Here is a 20,068-nt window from a genome sequence, read left to right as displayed (position 1 = left end):
TCCGATGCATACTTGTGAGATGCAGAAAAGAACACGTACACGTAGAATTGTAGTTTACATGTAAAATACCATGCCTGTCTCACATTAAAAACAGATTTCGCCATAAAAATAGAGTCAATTTCATATGTATAATGCGTTTCTTATACTTTAAGAAATATTGTTAAACATTTATGTACCTTCCGATATCTGACTAGGCTACATTTTTTCACGGCATCAAAATATGAAGGTCTCTTTGTTCATCTTATTTTATATATATGTGAGAGGATTAATTAAAATACAAGGTTGGTTAATGTGTATATTAGAACATGATTAGGTTATTAGTTTTGTTCTATAAATGATGTTTGATGTGTACTTTATGGAAATGCATACATAAATATATATTTAATTATCTATTGTGTAGAATTTCAATGCAATTATGTCAGTATTCTATTACATGTATATGAGTGTTCTCTACCAGTATGACGTATACAGAATGAAATCAGAAAGAAAATATAACAGAGTTATACACATGTAACATGTAAGAAGGGCCTCATATGTTCCAAATTCGTTTTTTTATTGTTTTTGCATTCGCGCTTTTTATTTATCCAACTAGTTTGTAGACAGTTTTATGTGCATATTGTAATATTTCTGTTTAATTACCTCATAGAATTAATTCATGTAACAGTAAACATGAGTCGTGCTTGAATGAGACGGTCAGTTTCACCGTTTGTCCATTTTCAGTTCATACACTTAGTGATGGATTTCACGGTCAATTCGCTCGATGAAAACACTTCTATAACAATGGTTTACTTTGTATTATTTTACGGTGTTGTATATTGATACGAATATGTGTTTGATAATTAATCTAACTGGAGTTTTCTGAAAAAAGAGGTATTAAAGGACATTTTTAATTCCATCTTTTTGTGCAAAACAACACATAGAGATATGCATACTTTCTAATGTTCATGTTATGCATATATGGTAATAAAATATAAGTTCTCTTCAATGACTCTTGGATCTAAAGATGATAAAATGTGTTGTCCAATAAAGGTAACATATACCCACTATGTCTACATATACGACGACGTTATATGTTGCCTGGTATTGACATATAAACAATGTCCACAAGGATATTTTGGAGTAATAGTTAGGCAGTCTAGAATTTCTGTGCTAGGCGATTTGAAGTTCGAGGCCTGGACAGGGCACGAGTATTTTTTTCCTTTGTTAAATGTATTACAGTGTCCTAAATATCAACAAATCAACACAATGAATCATACACACTAATGTTGTTGATCCGAAGGTTCAAGATTTGAATAACCTGTCGTAATTGATTGAGATATGCATACTTCTATTATTACGACGTCCTGTCTAGTTTTGCTATGTAATGTCAGTGTCATCTAGTCTTCATATGATACATGTCCATCATTTCGGTATAAGTCTAGTCTTTACGTAATACATGTCAATCATTTCGACATGTGTCAAATCTTTACATGAAATATGTGCATCATGTCAGTATGTGTCTAGTTTTTATACAAAACATGCTCATAATTTTTGACATGTGTCTAGTCTTTACATGGTATATGTCCATCATTTCGACATGTGTCTTATCTTTGCGTAATATATATCCATCATTTTGATAGGTGTCTAATCTTTACTTAATACATGTTCATCATTTCGACATGTATCTAATCTTTACGTAATACATGTTCATCATTTCGACATGTATCTAATCTTTACGTAATACATGTTCATCATTTCGATATCTATCTAATCTTTACGTAATACATGTTCATCATTTCGACATGTATCTAATCTTTACGTAATACATGTTCATCATTTCGATATCTATCTAATCTTTACGTAATACATGTTCATCATTTCGATATGTATCTAATCTTTACGTATACATGTTCATCATCTATTACGTAATACATGTCCATCATTTCGATATGTATCTAATCTTTATGTTATACATGTTCATCATTTCGATATGTATCTAATCTTTACATGCCCATTATTTCAATATACATGAACTGTATGTGGTCTTGTTAAGATAAAAACTCATTCTTTGTGGTATGTTTTCTATTCTTGTAATGGTGATAAGGGTTTTTTTCCACCTTCTGATAAAAAATACCCTTTTTGATATCGGTACGTTTCTTATCAATGTCCCTCTTCCACTTGTGTGGAGTCTTAATCTTAGATCAGTAGCAAAAATATTGAAAGTTTGTAAAGTGTGATGTATGTTGTGGTAGAATAAATAATAGGCATTCCATAATTGCAAGTTTTCAAATTTCTGTAAGGGAACGTTGGACAACTTCTCAAGTTCACCAAATCCCAGAGTCTTGATATTTCGGGTTTGTTCAAGACAATGACCTGGACCTTAAACAAAATAAATAAAAAAAGCAATGATCAGAGTTTGCGCAGGTCATACATTCAAAGTATTATTAAATATTCAAGATGGCAGTTCATGGCCGGTTGGATTTTGATGTTAGAAGTTTGTTAATATGGTAATTTTGGGAAATTTCTCAAAATGGTTGATTGGTTGCCCGTTTGTTTATCTTTATTATGGGCTCGTTCTCATAAGTCCGGGTTATAGTTTGATGGACACTACCTTTATTGGTCAGTGTCCGTCTCGTTTTCATTGTTTTTCATCGTCATACTGTAATGGAGGGGTTGCTTTTTTGCGCCCTGGGTATTCTTTAGTTGTACTGACTGCCATCCGCTGCGGACGTTGATTCTGCATCTTTTCTTTCGCCCTCCCACAGTTATCGTGTTTCGTGTACTATTTATGTGCATTTACTAACTATCAATCTTAGTATATTTTTAACAATTCTTGCTTATATTTTATAACATATTGCTGCTTAAGTTATTTAATCTTGTACATTATCATCTGTGCTTAAGCAGTGAACCGGATTGCTTTGCGTTATTTGCCTACAGCTCCTTACAAGGTTACTAACAGAAGTAATTGGATAGGGAGTAGCAAAATAATGTTTACGAGATTTATAAGACTAGTTACATATAATAACCCACCATCTGATTCAAATCGCCCTACGTCCGTGGTCAATCCTTAGACAATTTGTATCGCTATTTCTTGAGTACTGGATGGGTCTTTCTCAGATTTCATATGTAGGTTCTCCTTGGTCCCTAGTTCCGTCTATCAAATTTTGGGACTGATAATAAAACCAAAATAGCTGACAGGTGGCCATCTTGGATTTTGACTTTGCAAGATTGTTATTGATGATTCCTGAGAAGTACTGGATGGATCCTTCTTAAATTTCATATGTAGGTTTGCCTTGGTCCCTTGTTGTGCCCATTTGATTGTGCGTCTAATCAGAAAAAACAAAATAGCCGACAGGCGACAATATTGAGTTTTTACTTAAAATGTTTATCGCTATTTCTTGAGAACTACAACATAAATCTTTTTCAAATTTCGTGTATATGTTTCCCTTGATCCCTACGTTTGCCTGGTCAATTTTGGTACTGATCAGAAAAAAAGGAAATGGCCAACAGGTGGCCATCTTTGATTTTGAATTCGAAACTTTGTTATCGCTATTTCTAATGAAATACTGCATAAATCTTTTTCGAATTTAAAATTTTCAAACTTACAGGTTCCTCTTGGTCCCTTGTTGCACCTGTCTGATTTTGGGACTGATCAGAAAAAAAATCAAATGGCCGACAGACAGGTAGCCATCCTGGACTTCGCTTAGTAAAGATTGTTATACCCCTTTCTTATAGCTATCAAATGGATCTCTCTGAAATTTCCATACGTATGTTCCCTTTGATATCTACTTGTGACCATTGGATTTTGGGACTGATCACAAAAACACAAAATGGCTTCCAGGCGACCATCTTGGATTTGGCAGGTAAAGATTATCATTGCTATTTCTGTTAAAATTTCTTATCATTAAGAGCAAAAACAGAGAAGAGAAGAGAAAAGAAGGGAAAAGATCCAACTTTCAAAGAGAAAATAAAGACCAAACAATAATGGGCACAAAAATCCCTCTGTGTTTGTACCATAATATTTTTGTGATCGACCTTTCTAATGTGGAATGGTGGTGTAGGGGCAGATAATTTTGAATTCGAGGCTGCACAAGCTATTTAAATGTTGTCTGGTGGTGTAGGGGAAGAAGATTTTAAATTCAAAGCTGCACAATAAATGTCCTTGCAACCTTATCCATGTATTTTATTTGGCTCCAGTTATTACTTTCATTTTGAGTTTTGAAGTTTGTTACTACCCCCTCTGAAGACCTATCAAATATAAATTCTTTTAACTTAGTGAGAAAGTTCAGTAATGATGCTAGATTTGCATGGTGTATTAAGTGTTTGAACAATATCCAAAATGGCCACCACTGGCAAATTTCATTATTTTGACTATGGAAGATTGTCATCTCTTACCACTATACATGAACCTGAACAAAATCCCTCTTCAAACATAATGAAGATGTTCACTTCTAAACTAAACTGGATTTTCAAGATGGCGATCAGGCAATTTTTGAATGAAAATATTCATGCCAACTTGTCAAGTTTTACTTTTCTATTGGTGTTTACAGCTGTTAAATACCAAATTAATCAATGAAATTGGCAGTAACATGTATATAATGCACTTCCTTTTCTGTAGTTTTCAATCTGCTGGATCATGTTTGACTAATTCTGAACTGAAGCAGAAACAAATTTTAAAAGTGAAAATGTGCATTATACCATAAAACATCAGAACTTACATATATATAATCATCTTAAAACAACATAATTACATAACTATTTTCATCGTCTTTTTATTCCAAATGAGATAGAAACTTTCCAGCTTTCTTACTCATTATTTGATTTTCTTTCAATTTCTTATTTTACTTGTTTAAGACTTCTTTTTCTTCTTTTTCCTGGGAATCACATCCACATTGTCCATAGAAGATACCCTCCTTGTTCGTCGAAATGTATTTTTGTCAGTTTCAATTGGCAACGTTTTCGCGATATCAGCTTTCCTTTTTTCTACTTTTCCACCTGCATTTACTCCAATGGTCTTTCCATCAGCGATTTCCTTCTTTCTTTTCTTCTTTTCTATATTTTGTTTTGTGTTAGCTTCCACTGTCATTGTATTACTCTTTTTTGACTTTCTTTCCTTCTTTTCTATATTTCTTTCTGCATTAGTGTCCATTGTCTTTGCCTCACCTTTTTCAAACTTTCTTTTCTTTTTATCTACCCTACCTGTCTCCAAAGTGCTTTCTAACTTTTGTTTTTTCATTTTTTTCCTTCCCTTTATTTCACATGCAGTAACTTCTTGAAGTTGAACTACAGCTGAAGATATCACTTTCAGGGCTTTATTTATTGACTGTTTGGCAGAATCTGGATTCTTCTTTAACCGATTAATACATTTTCTCAAGGCCGTCCGTATTGTGTTTGCACATTGTTGATCATCAATTTGAACACATCTGCCGTGAATGAAAATTGAACGACACCGTTTGAAATTCAAAAGATTTTTCCTAACATCCTGCAACGTTTCCATTTCTTCTAATCTGACAACTTTCTGGTGTTTCTTAGACAAATTATCCTGAATCATACTGGTTTCTTCGTTTTCACGTGTAGTCAACATAAAAAACTTCCTTACAGATATCTGTCCCTTCCTCACAAACTTGGCCACATCTTGTTGCTTCTTTCTCTTTTTAGAGATTAACATTAGGTGTTGTAAACGTTTGACGCAGTTGTGTTTGTGTAGATCACCATTATTTTGAAAGTCAGTTTTCATCACAAGTTCAAGTAAATCCTCCAGAGAAGTCACAAGTTTTAAATCTTTGACTGCTTGCTTCATTGACAATTTTGCAACATTTTCTTGATCTCCAAAAGTTTTCATGGCTTTATTCTTAGGATTTGTTTTTGGTGCAAAATCTATTCTGGAAACTGAGCATCCCAAATCTTCGTCGATCATGTCCGAGTCATTGTAGTCTTCCTCCTGGTCTGTAGTCTCGACAGGTTTTGGATCTTCATCAAGTTCAACACACCCTACATCAAGTAAACATAAATACATTTACATCTCATCCATCGGACAGTGGAATGACATTGTGTAATAATACCATAGTAATGATAAAAACACCACATACACAGTGATAAATCTACAGGCCAGTCCCGAGTCCTGTATTCGTAGAATTGTGTTGGGACTCAGAATTTCTGGAAATACTTAAATTTTACATTGTTGGCGCCTAAAGCTGAAAAGAACTCATGAAAATGAATTGTAGGTTGATCACTGATAATGTAAAACAGCATTTCAAGCATGTCATACATATGAGAAGTCAATAATTTGGTGAAATAATTGATATATTCCACTATACTACAAAGTTAGCTCCATTGAAAATTAAAAAAAAAACAGAAGGGGCAAATTACTGATATCAAAACAGTAATACAGACAAAAGAATATTGATGATCTTTGCTACAACAGTTTAGAATTGGCTATTCTGTCTGTTAAGAGGACTTGGTGCTGTACAGTATGTAATACCAAACTGACCATGTGTTTTGGCCTGCTGTGGAGATTCAGGTTCCAGCATCTGATTAGAGCAGGGTGTTCCCAACTCAGTCATAACTGCTGTTGCCCTTAAAAAACAAAACATTGAACCATCTTTGAATCTTAAAGACGAAAGAAAATGAAAAAGAAAAAAAATGAACATCACAAATGTTGAGATATTGTTTATACTACATATTTACACGTATGACCAAAAAGGAACATCCAAAGACCATGCTATCTGGAGGCATTTCATAACAAAACATTCAACATTATATAGGCACTCTATATATGTTATGATAAACAACAAACATCACTTTATAGTGGTTATACTGGAAATATGTCTTTTTTCCAGAGAAATATGACGTGGAGACCACAATACATGGTATTCTTTCTATGTATTCAAGAAGTAAAATCTTACACACCAGGTATAGTATGAGTTTCACACTTAATCTGAAAATGATATAGCAATAAGGATCTCCTCCACAGCCAAACGCAATTATTATAATACTTCATATCCTCAACCCCAATTGCACTATCGCTCATTTACCACTTCATTAAATCTGTTTCGTTAATAGTTTGCATGGATTGTCTTTCTGTAATTTGTACTTTACATCAACTTTGGTAACAAGTTTATTTCTTGTAAGTAACCAATATTAAATGTAGCCTTTTAAAAGCAACTCTTGTAGATTTTAGTAAAACTACAAACTTCATTAAAACTTGGATTCTGACAAAGCACAAAACAAGCAACATTTAAGAAAAACAAAAAAAGTTGAAAACATATCAATAAGTAGTGACTTAATTCTCTATTTCCATAGATACATTCACATTAAATAACAATTAGGAACTCTGTATATACCTTTCAGCTGTAAGTGTTTTCCTGTCAAACTTCTCTAACCATTTGCCGAGAGAGACAGGTAATATACCTGGGTCTTCAAGCTGTTGATGTAATATATGATCAATACATATAAAAAAGCATTCCATAATTAAATCTGATGGCTCTGCATTTTTTGTGTAAACCTGACACTCATGTAAAAATCCTCCACCTTAAATCAGATTTAAAAGTAACTGATTTCCCTAGTGTATATCTATATTAGTCTGCCACTGAATTCACTAATACAGAAGATAACCTTTCAATATTTCACCTGAAAATAATATCAATGAAATTACTAAAGGTGGTTCAAAATGAAAATTACATGACAAAATTATCAAATGTATATATGGAGATCAGGTGACATTCAGTAGTACCATGTCTAATTTATATTTAAAAGTAGTATGAAAAAATACATGTAGACTAATCTTCCATTACAATTAATACCTTGTCACTGTTGAAAAATATCAGCAAGCTAACACTGAACAGGATAGAATTTAAATCAAAGATTCAAAAATATTAACCAGTTTTGTCTGAACTTACCCAAACAACTTGTGTAGGCTCCAAATAATTAAGGCACTTTTGTAATGAATCATACCATGTCACCATATAGATACAGGTAGACTTGCTCAAAACCCTAGAAATTCAGAAGTTTGTAAAAAATCTATTGTTTTGATAACTGTAGTAGGGTACAATTTGGTAAATTGACTTTGTAAGGTATTTTTTAATATAAGTGAGCAAGTTGCGGTCCAGTGTTGTGTGACGTAATTGTAGGTCTTATTTCATAATGTATTGTAAACGGGTCTGTGATTTGTCAAAGGGCAAATCTATTTTTATTGGACTGCCCAGTGGTCATCGCGCAAGGCGCGTGGTAAATTCACACTCCCGTGGACTTTGAATGATGACAGTTGGGTTTTATTGAGAGAGGCCCTTTGTCGTCCTTTGTTGTTTGGAAATTATAGTATGTACCGATCATGTTGTATATTGACTGTATTGTAAATAAGTAACTTTTTACAATTATTTTAATTGCATCCTCATCTAAAGATCGATGTCGAATTATATTTAATAGGCTCTGTTAAATTGTGAGTGAATCGATTTTTGATAATTTGAATTTCATGTTGTTTGGAGTTCATGGTTATCTTTTACATTATTCAGAGGAGGTGTGTTGAAATGCAATAGTGTCAAAAATGTCACAGAAATATATTTTTGATCATTATAATTGTTTCCTAAATTCTGGTGAAAGTTAACTATTTGTTATCTTTGCTAATCATTTAGCATAATTTGTAGATCCACTGTTTCGTTCTGTGGCCAGCTAAACCGTCATCCGCAGGTTGTGTCCCTTAAGCCCTCTTCCCTTTTTGAAGAGGTGGGTTGTTGCCTTAACGTATTGTGTATCGTAACATATAACGTACAAGTTTCGGCTCTGTAATGTATGATAGTGACTGGGTTATTTAGTATTTTACTTTAGTAGTATTTGTATAGTGAAGCGTGTTTGTGCTGAGTGCGTTAACCGGTCGTGGTCGATCTGGACAAGTTCATAACTTGTTCAGGTAGTGTGAATTTGAGAATTGGTTTTAATATATTGTTATTTTGTTGTTATAGGGTTTAATTGGGAATAAACCATTTGGTAATGAACTGCGGTCTTTGTGGTGCTTGTATGTTGCGACCCGGAGCAGAACACCTGCTACATGATTTTAAGAGTACTTTAACTGGAGTGTCATTAGAATAAATGTAAATTATCTTCATGTCAATTCAGTTATCTGACTATTTCTTCACTATGGGACTGATGGATGGAATCAGTCCATCTGCCATGAAATACTTCATTTTCTTATTATGAAAACAATGAAGACTGAAAACATTTTATACACAATAGGAGGACAACAAATATCTACATGTATAATATACGTATAATAACAATTCCATAATAAATTTTAATACCTACCATATTCGACTGATAACAGACAAAAACAGCAGAGACTGTGGGATAAAGATGCCAATCTCCAGATCATGTTGAACAGTACTGGTTAGTATGCTAAGGAGAATATGTTTACCAACAACTGAAGTCATTTAATTTCAGAGTCACCATGTAAAATGTCATTTCAAGCCAAAATTTAACTAGAGACATCATTTTCTTTTACTTAACTGAATAGTTGTGATTTTTTCTAGTATATTTCTATATCGGAAAGGTCATAACCATGCATTACATATATGTACTTAAACTCTTAATTATTCAGTAACTGGATTAAACTACCTTTTGTAGAGCACTTCAAATATTAAATACAGAATGTTATTGAAGGAGTTCATGTGAAGTTTTTTACATTAAATAAAGTGACAGCTGAAGGATACAGAAATGTGTGCACACAGTATGCTGTGGTCTGGGTGAGCAGCGCTGCCAAACCCATCAGTCTTACAAGGACAAACTCTAACATCTGTTTGGAAGGCATGTATGTACTGTTATCACTCAGGTCTACTCTGAATCAAAGTAAGTCATAAAGACATATACATGTAAAATATTTCTCCTAGGCTCAGTTATAGTCCAGTTAAAGGTTACAACATAAAAAGCACCAAATTTAAAGCTGTCAATATTCTTACAACATTTTATTATAAAAGTTTATCTTCTGAACATATTAATAATTTAAAAAACAAAGACTTAGTATTTAATCATTCAGATTAAGCTTAATTTCTATAAAAGCATTAACTAAGAGCATCTTCTTTACTTACGAGTTCAGTGAACTTGATATATCTTCTAGGTACTTTATATCTTCAAAAGCACAAAATCTCTCCACACAGGATTCAATCTACACATAAAAATGTATTGATGTATTCATATATTGTAATCACGAGTTTCTCCTTGGTATGATTTTTAAGCTCATGAGTTACAGTATCATCCTGGGGGTAAACAGATGAGAAAAGAAATATGAAGAGATCTACCTGTCTCAAACTTTAAATCATTATCATATGGTTATGCATCCATAAACAATTCATTAATTAAACCACATTAATACTATCAGTAAATAACACTTAGCTCTAGGATGTGACAATGACATATACCCTTTTAAGCCCCTGTAATGTTTTTTCTCTTCTTCGCTGTGAATTCTTCTTGTAGATCATCTTTGAAAGGATGTGTAGCTCAGACTTCAAGACAGAAATATCAGACAGGAGGTGAGTTAGGTTTGTCATTATGGTTGCCATACTTTTGAAATGTCCTAGGAAAGAAAAAGATTGTTGTAGAAATTGGATTTAATAGTATTGTTGGTTATTATTTCTACCCTATAAGATTTTCCTTCATGTGAATTATTGAATATCACCAGGTGTGTGCATTCTTGTACCTTTTAGGTAGCATAATTGCAAACTTTTTTTCAAATTTTCAAAAATGAAAGTATAAATAGAAGGTGTACATGTATACCTTTCCGTAATATAAAGAATGGCATATTTCCGGCTGATCATTAGATCATAGAATATAACAATATTTTAACAAATTCACGTATTGAAAATGTCAAATTAGGGTTCCAAATTCGACAGTATCACTAATAAATATGGATGATTAGTATGGCATATGTCTAAACTTGGGATCTAATCAATCTCTCACGATTTACCTCTCCTTTGATCAGCCTACCGTCTCGAGTATCTTTCTCAAGTCATTTCCCCGTTATGAATAGCTAGTAACTGTAGTTATTTAATTTAATGTAATGTTACAAATACAATCACTGTTAACGAAACTTTGATTTTTTTAATTAAGCACGTAGGCTTACAGATAGATTGAAGAAAATATGTTTTATCAACTCCTCATTTGACACAAGTTGTAGTTAGGCTACAATTATAAGTGCAACTTGATCAGAGTTGTATAATTTGACAACCATATCTGTCATAACTTACCCTGGTTACTTGCAGTTATAATGGTCTTCATATTACAAATTAGGGGTGGAATTATTCGTTTCTTATTCCACATGATGATATGTAATGTCCACACGTGTTCCTTGTTGATACCAAGCCTTTAAATGATTATGCTCGTCGTAGTCTTCCAAACGTTTAAAACGTTCATATTTATGAAACGTTATGATAATTCATTATTTAATTTAAAACTAAACGATGACCTTCTAGAATTTCTAATATATTCACAAACTATCTTCGATAATTTTCTCTTGTTTATCTTGAACAAGTGGTATGTTTATTACTATAAAATGCATATCCGGAACCGGCGTACGATGTTGATTCCTTTTTGTTTTTTTGAAGTTCCAGCGTGTAACTTCCTGTTTGATGTGTCAAACAAATTCAGTGTTGATTATTGTTTGATACAAATATGGGTCTTTGCAAATGTCCTAAAAAGAAAGTAACTAATATATTTTGTTTTGAACACAGAGTGAACGTCTGTGAACATTGTTTGGTAGCCAACCATGTAAAGGTAAGTCATGATTAACATAAATGCAACTGTACAGTACACGTACATAGTATTAGTAGCGACAATAACATTGTACAATTTGACTAGCTTTATCCATAAGCAGTTTTTGGTCCGAAGATTATCTCCCCGGGGTAAGTGCAACAAATACAAAATACAAGCGCAAGCAGATAGTCGAAACCCTCCTGACTAAACAAATTTATATTTAGTATTTATTAAATTATATACTAGCAGCATCATCAGCCCCATCCTTGTAAAATCACTGACATGGGTACATGTATAGGCACCGTCTAAAAACGAGCGCGATTTTATCAGTAAGATACATATTTATACATCGTTTTCAACTGCTTAGTTTCTTGGTTTAAATACGTTATTTTTCATATATAATAAACTTTATTTATTTTACAACAATTGGGAAGCAAGTTTTTCCAACTTATATAAATCACTCTTGTTGGATCGGATGGAAGCATGCGAGGGGTCTTAGTGTGGGAGGAAACCGGAGTACCCGGGGAAAACCCATGTGGTCGGGCAGATGACTCCATACTTTTTCACATCCATTCCGGGAATCGAACCCCGGACGGCAAGGTGCACCACCTGACCACCCTTGTTTTTCATAATTCAAATATCTGTATGATTAAATTGAAATACCCATATTGCATTGATGCATGGTAATAAACAAATTTAATTCCTCATTATGTGAATGTCTCGTTTAGGGTTATCAGATGTACTGTTCTTGTTTATAACAATTATTTATTGAGATTAGATGATATCAATAGAATGTCAGACTCCAGTGTATATGTAAAAAAAAAAAAAAAAAATCAATGAATAAATCAAATGTAAATGTACATGATTATTTCTTTTATTTATCAGTGTATTGTCAAGTCATACCTACAGTGGTTACAAGACAGTGATTACAGTCCTGATTGCACACTCTGTACCAAGGAATTGGCAGCTGACAACAGTGAATGTGTACGACTGACATGTTATGGTAACTATACATTAACAGTATACTAAGATATGCTTAGATATTCAATTTTCATCTGGTTGTAAGGGAAGGCAACCTAAATACCTGGTCCTGTCCTTGACATAATATTGAGATATGACTGAATTGGAACTGTGATATGAATTTTTGAAGACATAAACACTTTGGCTTTCTTAAGATTTGAAGTTGATGATATTCAGTGAAAGATAGACCGTTTGATTTTAGTCTACTTTTTAAAACTTTTTGGCTGTTTACACTACAGTACATCTATATGCATTATTGAATGAAATAAGAAGTAGCTGTTGGTTTGATATATCTGTAAAAGGAAGTTACCCGGTAGACTGTATTACCACAGGCAGGTACTCATGATACCAATATTGCACCTTGAAACTCCTTGGTCCTTATTTTACAACTTACTGAATTTATGACAATAATGATAAAAAAAATAATTTCTGAAAATCAGGATATGGGCTCATTACAGAACATTAAAATATGGTTTACTGCATCCTTGAAATTCCAGAGTTTTTGATCAGTTTCATAAAGATCTAAATGATCACATGCACAACAAATGAAGTTTGAAAGATGTGTTTGTTCTTGAATAAACAGAATTAGATATTGGTGAGCTTATTAGCAAAGAAAGGCTCATTGCCAGATAAATACACGAAGTAGTCAGATGTATTTAATATCTTACCTATCGGTCCTTTTCCAGATGTCTTTCATTGGCGCTGTCTGAACCGTTACGCTAACCAGATGCCTCCTAACACTGCCCCTGCTGGTTACACATGTCCTTCATGTAATGCTGGGATATTCCCAGCTCAAAATGTAGCATCACCTGTGGCTGAAGAATTACGACAGATATTATCTCAAGTAAATTGGGCACGAGCAGGCCTTGGACTTTCGCTGGTTCGTTTATTCCTTCATACAGAAGATCATTTAGAATCGTGTCTTATATTGAACTTTCTGTCCTGTTTTCATCATAAAGAAATGCTTGTTTCATATGCTAACTATTTTAAGCTGAGCTCAGTCATGTCTGTGTGTTTCATGATTTACATTCTTATGATGTTGTAATTTTAAACCTCAGATTAATGAACCTGAACCACCACCATCCCCTGCACCACCAATGGAGAATATCATGGAAACACAACAGATAGTTCAAGAAACAGTACCCATGGCACAGAGTACACCATTGAAAAATGAAGTTGCACCATCTTCTTCGCAACCTCCCTTAAGGACATCGACTGGTCCCTCGAACCACACAAGGCCCAGTGCCCATGTGACTCCGACACCAAAGATGCAGCATAGTGTGATAAATGTTGATACGGGCACCTCAGTAAGAGGACAAGAAAAAGCTTATGGTGTAGCAGGTATGAACAGAATTGTTTCCCTTGACAATTTCTAAAGTCATCAATTCATATCTAATGAATTCTATAATAAACATAATTCATAGTCTTAAAATATTAGGGGAAATGTTTCAGTTTTATTGAAAATATACAGAAAAAGGTCTTAAAAAAAGTTTGGTTTTGATAAATCGATAGAAAGTACAGTCATCTTAGTATTATTGAAATATTTGTTTCCATGTCAATTTCATATGGTACACAACTATTAAAAGGAAGTCACTACATACTACTGTACTTGTAATGTTTTACAAATACAAAACAGAATGCTACCTACAATGACTCAATTTCTTTTCAATGTGATGAACATACCATATAATTAGATTTCTAGGCCTGATTGTTTGGCATGTGAAATTCGTAATATCTCACAAGAAATGGTAAGATATGAAGACACAAATAAATCCTTTCATATTTTCAGAATTGTTATCAAAACATATAAATGACTTTTTCAGAACATGTTTTGTTTCACTATTTGTAAATATGCAAAAATAACACTAAATTAACATAGACTACAATGTTGCCATGTGTTACATGTAGATCAGAATAACTTTGAACTCCAGCTATATGTGAACGTAATCTCATATTGAAAAGATTGATCATACAACACTTCTTTTTATTGAAATTGACGAAGAATTTCATTTGTAATGTGTCAACATGGTCGTCACTACTTATCAAGTAATCATCATTGACATAGCAATTAAAAAGACCAAAAATGTCCCACAGAAATGACTAATATAAATGATAATTAATTGAAGTGATAGACAATGATGTAAGGCCAAAATTCACAGTATTACAGGTATGACTTTAGTCTTTGTTGTTTCACATGCATGAAGTGAGAAACTTACCTAGATAGCATGGACAAGGGGCCATTCAGTAGTAATCATTTTCATGATGAATTGTACAGGTGTAAAAGTTTGAACGTTTAACAACACCTTCATGTTATAGCTCACCAAATTCCATTCATAGATGGAGAACATGAATTTTAGCCATCTTCCAAATATTGATATCTAACAGTCACGAAAAGGTATATTTTCAAATATTTGTTGATAGCTGTAATATATAGACTAATGAAAGTTGTACTTTAAATTGGTTTAAGTTGAATTCAGTATTCATATGTGCAAATTACTTTTGTTGTCATTGCTGTAGATCCAAGAAAATTGTTTGATTCAACTAAGGAAGACACAAGTAATATGTTCAACATGTCACATGACCATGATGAAGATAAATACAAAAGAAGACCTGCATTGGAATGGCTTGGAAAATGGCTTAAGTAGGTACCAGCAGTGTTTCTCCAATGATACTTTTTGTCTTTGTAATGAAAATTTGAACTAATTATTATGCTATTATTTAATGTCATTCTTTATTTTGTTTGTATTTGCATGGATATTATTTGTATTTAAAGATTGTTTATTTATTTTTTAATCAATTTCCAAGAAATTTGTAACAATTTTATTAAAACCATGCATAGATATTGAAATGTAAGAATGTAAAGTAGTCAGTATTTAAATAGATATATTAACAGTAAATATTTATGTCATTCTAAAGGTCTCGGGAAGGAAAGCACAAGAAGGATCCTGACTTGGTGTTAAAACGATTCCTGTTTGTCCTAATTATTGGACTGATTGGATTTATAACGGTTGTGGTGATTTTCTCTAAACTAGGACGCAATGCTACAGACAATGATCCATTCTTAGATCCTAGGGCTAACCCAAATATAAGAGTCAATGAACTACCGAAACAAATCGACTAATATTAAAGCTTGATTAGCCTTCGTTATTTAGAAACATACTATGTATGTGAAAAAAAAAATCTACACATGTTAAGTTTATCTGGATATTTACTTTCATGCAACATTCTTACTAGAGATGAAAGTTGTCTGGATTGGTAATTTTACCCACAGAGACTAGGACTGGTGTCAACAAACTGGAAATATACATATGTTTACCAATCCATTCCATGATATGTGTCTTATAAGAAATGTGTTGTATACCAAGTTCAAGGGGTGCTAGGAGGAGGAGGGGGTTGTACCACAGTAAGCATTTGTACCTCTCAAATGCTGTAAATCCAGAGTGTTACTGGTAGAGATAATGCAATGTAGTCACGTATTTGACACAAAATTACAATAAATGTTGATATATTTTTACCCGACATATTCCATTATAACCTAGATTTTTTTTTTCATTTTCGTCTCAAAAGATGACAGTTATTTGCAAGAGTACAATGTTGTTAATGAGATTACATAGATGAATCAAACAGGATTATTTTGGGTCAATCAAACAGGATTATTTTGGGCCAAGAAATAAAAGCTACAATATCAATGTTTTATAACAATGGTATAACATGGAAATTTGTTAGTCTTTTTCTGAGCACAGAGGACCAGACCAGTTTAAGTCTTTTCCCTAATAAAATATTTAAGTATTTAATTCCTCCAAGACGTATTGTTATGTCACTTTCAAGGTTTAAATTTTTTTTATCTTTCTGTTGCTTTTCTTGATTGTGTGTTTTACTTTATTCCTTTCGATGTCAGTTTATCAAGGAAATTTACTGGAATAATTTTACATGCATTTTTACCATGTTTGAAAATGATTGTGTTGTTGAATGTAATACTGAATTATATGTTTTATTAGTTTGTCTGTTATAATACATGTTATGAGAGGGATCAATTGTTATGTAAGTTGCCTTTTTTGTTTGAATATATTCCGATACTGTATTGAGTACAGAATTCAGTTTTTTGTAAGATGTTCCTAAAGTGATGCAAGCACTATAATTACATATGTATTATTCAACAGAGGTATATTATAGAGATATGGTCATCATGCTGGAGTCTTAAACAAGGCATTTCTGGTTAGAAAATTGAGTGAAAATTAGATACTATTAGACATTTCACTAAAGAACTTGTCACATCTGGTCTCTCTGTTCATACCAGATGTTTCAGCTCAGTTCAACAGGCAAAATCATGTCATTTGACAGTACATGTCCAAATAATTGCGTACATTTCATCAACAATTAGTATTTTAGCTGTATAATGGGGCACTTAATTAAAAACATGCTTTCTCTTCATACATATCATTGTATGCTCAGTCTAATAATATTAAACATTGATCATTTTTCTGTGTATCGATTAGTATGGGAGATCTGTTTAAATGGGGAAATTTGCACTTACTGTAATGTGAGGTACACATTTTCATGGTATAATTTCATGTGGAAAAATATATGTTTAGACAGTATTCATTAATTTTTGACTTGTGTTCAGGTGAAATATGTTTGTAGTAACTTTATTGAGAGCTGAAGTTGAGGCCAGTATGCTTCAGGCTCATATGGCTATATATAGTCAGTGTTATATTGTTGATGGAATAGCAACAACAGTATATATTCCATTTGGAAGAGAGCATTTCCATTGTAACAGTACAGTGTTTTTTTTTTCTGAAAAAATGTAGTACTGGGTCAATATAATGATAAACCAGGTAACTGAGGACAGGAAATGATAAGTGGCTTTTAGGACCCAGGTGTTTCAGTCCTGGGACTTAATCAAATTTTGAGAACCCACTATATCTCTTGGTAGTGGAACTCATCAAAATTTTTTAATAAGTTTTCTAGGCTTGCCTTAAAAAATCCTACAAAATTTGATGATAATGTTCATCAAATAATGCTAAGATAGTTTTTAAAAATAATGTAATTTTTGAGGAAATGCATATACCTGGGTATCACACATTCACTGATGTAAAGATACATGTACCAATGCATATTTATATTTAAAACAGCACTATTAAATTTGTGATATGATAACAAGATATCAATTATTGTGAAGATATGTAAAAAGTGTAATTTAATGTGATGTTTATATTTGCAAACCATAGTCATAATGAGATTGATGTTAAAAACATCTTTTAATAATATATTGGAAACATGCAGAATATGTATGTTGAGAAACATTATTAATGACAATTAAATGTGAGAAGAGTTTATTCGCAAAGGATCTTATATTGGGAATATGTTAGAAACAAAATTGAATATTTAACTTAGTGTCTGTGCATATCCCTTTATCATAGACCTACTTGGTGTTACTTTTTCTTTCTAATGTAAATAATATTACTTTCAGGAAAAAACTCTTACAATTTCAGTAATTAATGAAAGACAAGGTAGCAATACATACACTATGTATGATTATTGATAATAAAAACTTATGAATATAAGAATAAAGAATAAAACAGTTAAACATACAAATTTCATGTGAACTTTGCAGTGCTTTGATATAATACTTGCAGTAAAAAAATTGGTTTCTCAAAACATTTTGTCTCCTTCACTTTTTGAAATGTCTTGCATACTAGGCAGACAAATTTCGTACTTAGGTTCACTCCAGGAAGAAGTTGAAAATCTGTTTTGCCGAAGATCTAAAGAACAGCACCACTGCTACACTGTCATCATGCATTCCAATGTCATGTTTTTTATCGATATGTCTCAGAGAGTTCAAATCATGTCTCCCACAAATTTCTTATATTTCTAGATACAGTTCAGATGCTCCCTTTAAGGCTTTCTTCAAATGTATAGACCTTTCTTCGAAAAGATTTTGATTTCCACCACTGAAATAAGGAGCAGTGGCACAACAATATTCCTTATATACTGTAAGATATTGTTTTAAAAATCACCGAGATTTGGGACAAATTCCAAACCAACGAACCACATATATGTATTATATTGTAATATTTGGCCCCTAGAATATCAAAGGTGGTAATTTAAAATGAAGTATGTTCAAATTTCCCTTTACAGGAGTTACATTCTTTGTCACTACATAATACATATGATGGTCCATGGGTCAGGAATTTGTGCAAAATCCCTGTGTTGTATACTTGTCAACTTACATATCCTTTACTAACAGTGAGAATGACCTTACACACAATTTAGTACTGATTATAATATGAAATTGTTTCATCCTGAGCTACGATGTCACAACCGAAAGGATCGACTCCAAGTGATGCATCTTTGAGTATATGTCAAAGAAACTGTTGAGATGTAATGCTATCGGGCAAACTTCTAACACTCCCGTCCATAATACACTTCACAAATCATTATCAGACACATACTAAAAACGGTCAAAGCATACATGGAGTCATACAACAAGCAACAAATGGTGAGATTGCATAAACCGGGGAAGCATATTGCGAACAAAACTGATAAAATGCGTCATCATTACCATGTGCTTCAACAGATACATAAGGGACATACATGGAATCACAAGGCTTTACCACATCTTTCTAACATTAAGATTGTACAAAAGACCCACATGTGAATAGTGACTTTTGATAACAATGAATTAAACTGCATCATACAACTTTTTGGTCTTTTTAAGACTCGACACTATTAGTAGAAATAATCCTTTGAAATACCTGGCGCCTCATGAGAAACTATAGATGAATTGATCAGGAAGAGAATGGGTCAGAGCACGCTTCCGTGGGAACTCCACTACACGATCTAAAAAAATATGTTGAGGTTTCTGTTTCATGTTTCTGATGAAAGCCCATGTTTAACGGATCCCATATCCCCTAGTTTTTTCTAGTAGCCTTTGTGGTGGAACTTTATTATTGTTGAAAGCGTTCTTGACGTCGCAGTATATAGTGCCAGTTTGTTTATAATGCTCTCACCATTTCAAACATGAGCTGGATTTCAACGTATCTGATATATTTAAAACAATTTATCAGATCGTGTTAAATGTGCATCTTTATCATAAGCTTTGAATGTCATCATTGCACTAGTATTGTATTCATTGTATAAATAAGATGCTAAATACACTAAAATCTGTTATATTATTCATAAAACTGTCCATATGATCTTTGTAACAGTGGAGCAAGAAAACAAGTAGAAAATGAAATTCTCACTTACAATCAACATAATCTTAGAATTGAAATTATTCACAAAATCTAAATTTTGAAACATGTTTGTACCTTGATGATCAACATTTCTGTCA

The 20,068-nt window shown here is 32.8% G+C and overlaps 2 protein-coding genes across 2 annotated transcripts; one reads left to right on the top strand and one right to left on the bottom strand.

The window, feature by feature from the left end:
- Window positions 1–4,675: 4,675 nt before the first annotated feature.
- LOC132565196 (uncharacterized) lies at window positions 4,676–11,283 on the bottom strand. Its single transcript, XM_060229829.1, has 9 exons — window positions 11,211–11,283; window positions 10,386–10,540; window positions 10,056–10,132; window positions 9,681–9,806; window positions 9,277–9,354; window positions 7,878–7,971; window positions 7,323–7,402; window positions 6,470–6,555; window positions 4,676–5,970 (listed from the first exon to the last, which is right to left on the bottom strand). Exons 1-9 carry the CDS (start codon window positions 11,281–11,283, stop codon window positions 4,829–4,831), a joined length of 1,911 nt encoding a protein of 636 aa, XP_060085812.1. The 3' UTR covers window positions 4,676–4,828.
- Window positions 11,284–11,600: 317 nt separating this feature from the next.
- On the top strand, window positions 11,601–18,341 carry LOC132565185 (zinc finger protein-like 1). Its single transcript, XM_060229819.1, has 6 exons — window positions 11,601–11,736; window positions 12,601–12,718; window positions 13,422–13,615; window positions 13,794–14,076; window positions 15,253–15,376; window positions 15,652–18,341. The coding sequence occupies exons 1-6, from the start codon at window positions 11,635–11,637 to the stop codon at window positions 15,854–15,856; spliced, it is 1,026 nt and encodes a 341-aa protein (XP_060085802.1). The 5' UTR covers window positions 11,601–11,634; the 3' UTR covers window positions 15,857–18,341.
- Window positions 18,342–20,068: the final 1,727 nt, after the last annotated feature.

This window comes from Ylistrum balloti, unplaced genomic scaffold (assembly GCF_031769215.1).
Source record: "Ylistrum balloti isolate Yb309-2 unplaced genomic scaffold, AGI_CSIRO_Ybal_v1 Utg369572, whole genome shotgun sequence".
Classification (NCBI taxonomy): domain Eukaryota; kingdom Metazoa; phylum Mollusca; class Bivalvia; order Pectinida; family Pectinidae; genus Ylistrum; species Ylistrum balloti.
Note: the sequence above shows the minus strand (reverse complement) of the source record. Positions and strands in the feature narration are given on the sequence as shown.